At 45.4% G+C, this 7,680-nt stretch overlaps 1 protein-coding gene across 1 annotated transcript; it reads right to left on the bottom strand.

Annotated features, from left to right (window-relative positions):
• Positions 1–4,497: 4,497 nt before the first annotated feature.
• Positions 4,498–6,316, bottom strand: LOC129466482 (pyruvate kinase PKM-like). The gene is given in 3 exon segments (XM_063628216.1): positions 4,498–4,568; positions 4,773–5,186; positions 5,189–6,316. Coding segments are annotated over 3 exon segments (1,530 nt in total). The 5' UTR covers positions 6,234–6,316.
• Positions 6,317–7,680: the final 1,364 nt, after the last annotated feature.

Raw genomic sequence — 7,680 nt, 5'->3', positions numbered from 1 at the left:
ATAATTATATAATAATAAATAATATATGTATTAGTAAGTTGCTGTTTATCCAAACACTTATAATAAAGAAATTGGATTGCAAAAGAAAGGTGTATGGGATAAAATACATGTAGAGACACTAGTGCCAAGAAAAACAAAGACTTTAAACACAGTTTTTTTTTTTTTTGGAGATGGAATCTCACTCTGTTGTCCAGGCTGGAGTGCAGTGATGCTGTCTCTGCTCACTGCCACCCCTGCCTCCCAGGGTCAAGGGATCCTCCCACCTCAGTTTCCCAAGTAGCTGGGATTACAGGCACATGCCACCATGCCCAGCCAATTTTTGTATTTTCAGTAGAGACAGGTTTCTCCATGTTGGCCAGGCTGGTCTTGAACTCCTGACTTCAGGTGATCTGCCTGCCTTGACCTCCCAAAGTGCCGGGATTACAGGCATGAGCCATCACAGCTGGCCTGTTTTTTTTGTTTGTTTGTTTTGTTTTCATGTTGCTGCCTAACAAAGGTCTTTAAAATAGAGTTAACAGGGGCAGTATTATTTTAAACCAGGGTAATTCTCCTGCCTCAGCCTCCCGAGTATTACAGGTGTGCCCCTCAGCCTCCCGGGGATTACAGGTGTGCACCACCACACATGGCTAATTTTTTATATTTTTGGTAGACGGTGTTTCACCATGTTGGCCAGGCTGTTCTCGAACTCCTGACCTCAAGTGATCTGCCTGCCTTGGCCTCCCAAAGTGCTGAGATTACAGGCGTGAGCCACCGCACCTGGCCTAAGATGAGTCCTTTAAAACAGAAAGAAATTCAGATTGGCATAGGTTTCCCAACAGTGAAATTGAATGCCAGAACACAGAAGAGTAATACCTTCACTGTACTCAAGGAAAGAAACTGATGGAAAGACTTTTTATTCAGACAAACTGTCCTTCAAATATAAAGGTTATAGACAAACACCTTTTTAAATTTTATTTTTATTTATTTATTTATTTTTTTGAGACAGAGTCTCAGTCTGTCGCCCAGGCTGGAGTGCAGTGGCATGATCTCGGCTCACTGCAACCTCCGCGTCCCAAGTTCAAGCAATTCTCTGCCTCAGTCTCCCAACTAGTTGGGATTACAGGTGCCTGCCACCACGCCCGGCTAATTTTTTGTAGTTTTAGTAGAGATGGGGTTTCACCATGTTGGCCAGGCTGGTCTTGAACTCCTGACCTCGTGATCCACCTGCCTCGGCCTCCCAAAGTGCTGGGATTACAGGCGTGAGGCACCGCGCCCGGCTGACAAACACTTTTAAGCTAGCAAGAACCCACAGAATATTGACTATATAAACAATACTCTTGAGGAAACTACCAGCAAACTACAGCCAGCCAAGAGAAAATGAGCAAACTTTAGCTATAGGACTGAGAGTAAGAATCAAATGTTTTTAACTCCAGATCTAAAACAAACAAAAATAAGGCTAGGAATAGGAAAAATAAAGGTGAGAATGAGGATGACAGAATGTTACATACTACGACAATGTAGGAAAACTTGAACTGCCAAAAATAAATAAGAGAAAGGAGAGATAATTTGGAAGTAGCTTAAGTCTTGAAAGCTTCATCTGTAATTGCTCAGAATCTAAAGGTATCTTTAAGGGTGGCAAGTCAAGTAGAAGTATAAATGTATAAAGGTAAGCCCTGAGTCAGGTAATGTTATTTACTAAAATTGAATGGAGAAAGAGAAGGAGGTTAGACAGGAGGAAGAGGATACAGCTCATGTTGTGCATGGCAGGGAAGCAATAAATATTGCTTAAGAGGAAAGGTAATATATAAAGGTGTCATTATAAAAATAACCATGAGAAAAATAAAACAGCATTTAAATAGCAGAAGAATGACAGAAACAACAGCAATGAAAAGCAGAATTAAACTTCTTAATTATTAACTACAACAGACATACAGAAAAATACATAAAATATGAATTACAGAATAATCAATAATGATAAAGCACATACGTATTAAGCAGTACCCAAGTCAGGAAATACAACATTACTAGCATTCCTTCCTGATCATAATCTCTTCCCCTATACAGATAGCCACTATCCTGACTTTTATAGTAATTACATGCTTTTTTTTGTTTATAGTTTTACAATCTATGTATGCATTTCTAGTTTTGCCTATTTTTGGACTTTATATAATATACTGTATTTATTCTTTTATATGTCATTTGTTTTATTTAAAAATGGGTTTCAAGATTCATTCACTATATTGCATGTATCTTTAGTTCCTTTTCTTGGAAGGATAGCATTCTGTTGTTTGGATATAACAACAATTTATAAGACTATACTTTCAGGGATCATTTCTTTTTATTTATTTTATTGTATTTTATTTTACTTTACTTTCTTTTATTTTGAGGCAGAGTCTCGCTGTGTCGCCCAGGCTGGAGTGCACTAGTGTGATCTCAGCTCCCTGAAGCCTCTGCCTCCCAGGTTCAAGTGATTCTCCTGCCTCAGCCTCCTGAATAGCTAGGATTACAGGCACACACCACCACGCCTGGCTAATTTTTGTATTTTTAGTAGAGACAGGGTTTCGCCACATTGGCCAGCTGGTCTCAAACTCCTGACCTCAAGTGATCCACCTGCCTTGGCCTCCCAAAGTGCTGGGATTACAGGCATGAGCCACCACGCCTGGCCTGTACTCTTTTAATAATGTTTTCAGATAAACAAAAGTTCTCATATTTAATGTAAACTAATTTATCATTTTTTTCTTTATAACTAATGCTTTTGAAACTAGATTAAGAAATCTTTCTCCATCCTGAGGTCATAAAGGTATTGTTTTTTATTATCTCCTAAGAGTTTTATAGCTTTCTCTTTCATGGTAGATTCATATCCTCTGGAGTTATTCTTGTGAGTAGCACTAGTTACTTTAAAAGGTGAGAACAAGGATCTAGGTTTTAAACAAGGAAAATTGTTGAAAGTGTATATACAAAGCAGTTGGACTTATCAGGTCCCTTTTCCAGCTGGGCATAACCGGGCAACAACCTCTCCAGATAAATGATCTGGGAAGGGCTCCAGACAGACACATCAGGTGCACCAGATAACAGGGGTTTTTACAGGGGCTAAAAAGAAGAGAACGCGTGAAAGTTTGGTTCTCTTCTCCAGCTCCGGACCCTGAACTCATGCAGCCAGGCATATGCTGTCTGGGAGATTGGAAAGTTCTTTTCTGAAGAAATTGAACCACTCTAGAAAATAAAGACCTCCAGATAAAAACATTTGTGGATGCCCAATACGTAGGTCTACTAGATCACCTTATATCGTAGCCCAGTGCATAACAAATTACCCCAAATATAGCGGCTTAAAACAACAAACATTTATTATCTTACAGTTTGTCCAGGTCGAGAATCAGGGCATAGTTTAGCTGGGCACCTCTGGCTCAAGGTCTCTCATGAGATTACAGTCAAGCTGTCATCCAGGGCTGTAGTCTCATGTGGAGATTCAACTGGGGTAAGGATCCGCTTCCAAGCTCAATTATGTGTGGTTATTGGTCACAGGATGAGTGGGCGTCTCCACAGGGCCACCTCAGGACATGAATGCTGTCATCTCCCAGGGCAAGCAACACAAAAGAGAGCACCCACAATGGAAGACTAATCTTGTTTATAAACTAATCTTAAAATGGACATCCTGTCACTTCTGTCATATTTTATTCGATAGAAGCAAGTCCCTAAGTCCAGCCCATACTAAAGGAGACATGACTACATAAAGATATTACAAATGTAGGGAATCCCCACGACCACCATGATTTCTGACCCCAACTGCAAGCTTGGGGTCCGTGAGACACTGTCATGTTTGACAATTTGTTAGAAGGACTCACAGGACTCACTGAAGAGGCACATAGGACAGTGTCCAGGAGAGTTTTTTTGTTTGTTTGTTTTTAACTTCAGCTGTTGTTTATTGACATACAGGTAGGCTCTATAGCAACAGGCCCGGAGGCGCTGCAGTAGTGGGGGAAAATGGAAGGTGGAGGGTGGAGTTTTTGCTGCAGGACAGCTGAGTGGAGGGTGGGGACAGGTGCAAATTGGGGAGGCCCAGGGGTTTGGGGAAGCAAGTAAGGGCCAGGGCCAGAGTCCTTAAATGGAACAACTGCCCCGTGCCCTAAGGCCCCTAACTCTCGCTGGCTGTTTCCTGACCCCAGGCCAGGGTTGGGAGCCCTCTGGGCATCTGTTTTCTAATGGAACTGAACAGAGTACCCACAGGAAAAGAAGCTGTCACCCTCTTGCCATCTGGCTTTTGGGGCCTCCAGTTGGCATTCCTCCCTCTTCCCTTGATTGGCTGGGGCCACATGATGGGCAGCCAGGCTCTGGGCTGTCCCACCAGAGCAGGCTGTAAACACAGCCATGTTTCAGCAAGGCGTTTATCTTATTCCCTGGTGTCCCAGCCCACCAGTGCCACATTACAGCCCAGAGTGAGCTCTACAAGCGTTGTTGGCCTAATGGATGGTTTGGGGAAAGGAGGTGGGACAGGGGCTGGAGGAGGGGCTTTGGGGTCCATCACCGCACAGGAACAACACGCATAGTGTTGGTGAAGCCAAAGCCAGGGCACCACCCGGTCAGCACAATGAGTTCACACCATTCTCCTGCCTCAGCCTCCCGAGTAGCTGAGACTACAGGCTCACGCTGCCATGCCCGGCTAATTTTCTTGTATTTTTAGTAGAGACAGGGTTTCACCGTGTTAGCCAGGATGGTCTCGATCTCCTGACCTCGTGATCCGCACGCCTCGGCCTCCCAAAGTGCTGGGATTACAGGCGTGAGCCACCGTGCCCGGCCTACATCTCCCTTCTTAAAGAAACCTCGGGCCTTGCCAACATTCAGGGCCAAGTTCACCCAGCAGTCCACATCCTCAGCCATGGCCTCCTGGACTAGGTCCTTGCACAGCACAGGGAAGATGCCACAGTACAGGTGGGCCTGACGAGCTGTCTGGGGATTCCATGTCACAGCAATGATGGGGGCACGTGGGCGGTATCTAGCCACCTGGTGAGCAGACCTGCCAGACTTGGTGAGGACGATTATGGCCCCACTGCAGCACTTGAAGAAGGCCTCGTTGGCACCCACGGCGGTGGCTTTCGTGGGGTTGCTGGTAATGGGCGTCAGGCGGCAGGAGTTCCTCAAATAATTGCAAGTGTAGATGGCAGCCTCTGCCTCATGGGCAATCAGGTGCTGCATGCGCCTAGCCCCCAGATAGTCCCTTTGGCTGTTTCTCCAGACAGCATGATGCAGTCGGCTCTATTCAGTACTGCATTGGCCACATCACTGTCACAGATAGGCTTCCCAGCTCAGCTGCAACGCCCAATCATCATCTTCTGAGCAAGGAAGACCTTCTCTGCAGGAATCTCAATGCCTAGATCACCACCAGCCACCATGATCCCATCACTGGACTCTAGGATTTCATCAAACCTCCGAACCCCCACGTGATTCTCGATTTTGTTGATTATCTTGATGTTCTTTCCCTTCTCTCCCAGGGCCTCCCTAACTTCATAGACGTCGGATGCCTTGCAGATGAACGACGCAAACACCATATCGACATCCTGTTCGACCCCAAACTTCAGGTCCTGGTTGTCCTCTGACACAGCAGGCAAGTCCACAGCAGCCCCAGGAAGGTTCACACTCTTCTTGCTGCCTGAGGAACCACCATTTTCCACCTCCGTCACCAGGAAGTCAGCACCTTTCTGCTTTCCCTGGAGAGAAATAAGCCCATCATCCACATAGATCTTGCTGCCCACTTCCATCACCTTGCAGATGTTCCTGTAGTCCAGCCACAGGATGTTCTCGTCACACTTTTTCATGTAGGCATTATCCAGCATGATTTTGAGAATGGCTCCCATCTTCAGCCCCACCTCCGTGGTGCTGCTGCCCTTGATGAGCCCAGTTCGGATCTCAGGTCCTTTAGTATCCAGAGCCAAAGCAACGGGCCAGTAGAGGATGGGGTCAGCAGCAAAGCTTTCCGTGGCTGTGCACACATTCTTGATGGTCTCCACGTGGTACTCATGAGTTCCATGAGAGAAGTTCAGACAAGCCACATTCATTCCAGACTTAATCATCTCCTTCAACATCTCCACCAATTGGGAAGCTGGACTAATGGTACAGATGATGCCAGTGTTCCAGGCTGTGATGGGTGGTGTGTGAATGTCCAGGTGGCATACGTGCTCCAGGAATGTGTCAGCCATGGCTGTATGTAGCTGCTGGGTCTCAATGAAGGCAGTCCCGGCTTCACTATGGGGCTTCGACATGGATGCTGAGGTCCTCCAGTGCTGACCGACTTGGGCTACACTGCAAACGCGAAGAGGTCAGGAGCCCTGGGACGTGCAGCTGCTGTGCCCCAGGAGAGTTTTAAATGCAGAGCATCTAGTTGTCCTCTCCCAGTGGAGCTATTCTTCTCACAGTAACAATGTGTGATAATACACATGAAGTATTCCCAGCCAGGGAAGCACCTCCAAGCCTTGGTGTCCAGAATTTTTATTGGTCATGTAGACGTGGCTGACTGCCTGTGTGGCTGGCCTTCATGTCCATCCCCGTTCTGAGGTTGAGCTGACAATGCATGGTTCAGAGCCCCTACCACATATCACATTGTTAGCATAGACCATCTGGCATGGCCCAAGGCCCCCAGGTAAACAAAGAACATTCTAAGAGTTTAGAGATTACCTCCCAGAAAGTGAGAGTAAAGGCCAGATACTTCTTGGAGCAAGGTTAATCCTTTTGTTGCACAGGCATGAATACCAGGAGGTGAGGATCACTGGGTGCCACCTTTCAGGTTTCCTATCACACTCACCATTTAGAAAACTCCCCAACCTGAGCTTCTGATTAGCTTTTAAGTGCTTCATTCTTATTTTTAAATTATTTTATTTTATTGCTTTTTTTTTGGAGACAGGATCTCGCTCTGTCGCTGGAATGCAGTGGTGCAATCAAAGCTTTCTACAGCCTCCAACTCCTGAGCTCAAGCGATCCTCCCACCTTAGTCTCTCAAGTAGCTAGAACTACAGGCATGCACCACTATGTCCAGCTTTGGTGCCTCATTCTTAAATATAGTTGGATGACCACCCATTTTAGGAAAGTCTCCAATATAAGAGAGAGGCCAAAACAAACCACGAGGGAAAAGGCACTTAAAAGGAAACAGACAATTGAGAAAATAAAACTAAACTAAAAAACTAACCAACCAACAAACAAAATAAGACAACCCCTACGATATTGCTGGAGAGATCAAATATTGGATCCATAAGACAAAGAACAGGCTAATGTAGACAAGATAACAAGAAAGGGCCCTTAGAGGCTAAAACGTGATAAATGAACTAAAAATTAATAGCTTGACTACATTTTGGGAAACCGGGAAGGGGAAATGTTTGTGTATTGATGTGTGTTGCAAGGGCTACGATCTAAGTTAGCTAAACCGTCATCATCCAAAGTAGTTAGCAAATCAAGGGTGGATTCAGGGCTTATGGGGCCAGAGGCATACATGATTTGGAGGATGCTCTTTAAGATAATTTTTTTTTTTTTTTTTTGAGACGGAGTCTCGCTCTGTCTCCCAAGCTGGAGTGCGATGGCCTGATCTTGGCTCACTGCAACCTCCGCCTCCTGGGTTCAAGCGATTCTCCTGCCTCAGCTTCCCGAGTAGCTGGGACTACAGGCACGTGCCACCATGCTTGGCTAATTTTTTGTATTTTTAGTGGAGACTGGGTTTCA

Source organism: Symphalangus syndactylus, chromosome 12 (genome assembly GCF_028878055.3).
Source record: "Symphalangus syndactylus isolate Jambi chromosome 12, NHGRI_mSymSyn1-v2.1_pri, whole genome shotgun sequence".
In the NCBI taxonomy this organism is placed as follows: Eukaryota; Metazoa; Chordata; class Mammalia; order Primates; family Hylobatidae; genus Symphalangus; species Symphalangus syndactylus.
Note: the sequence above shows the minus strand (reverse complement) of the source record. Positions and strands in the feature narration are given on the sequence as shown.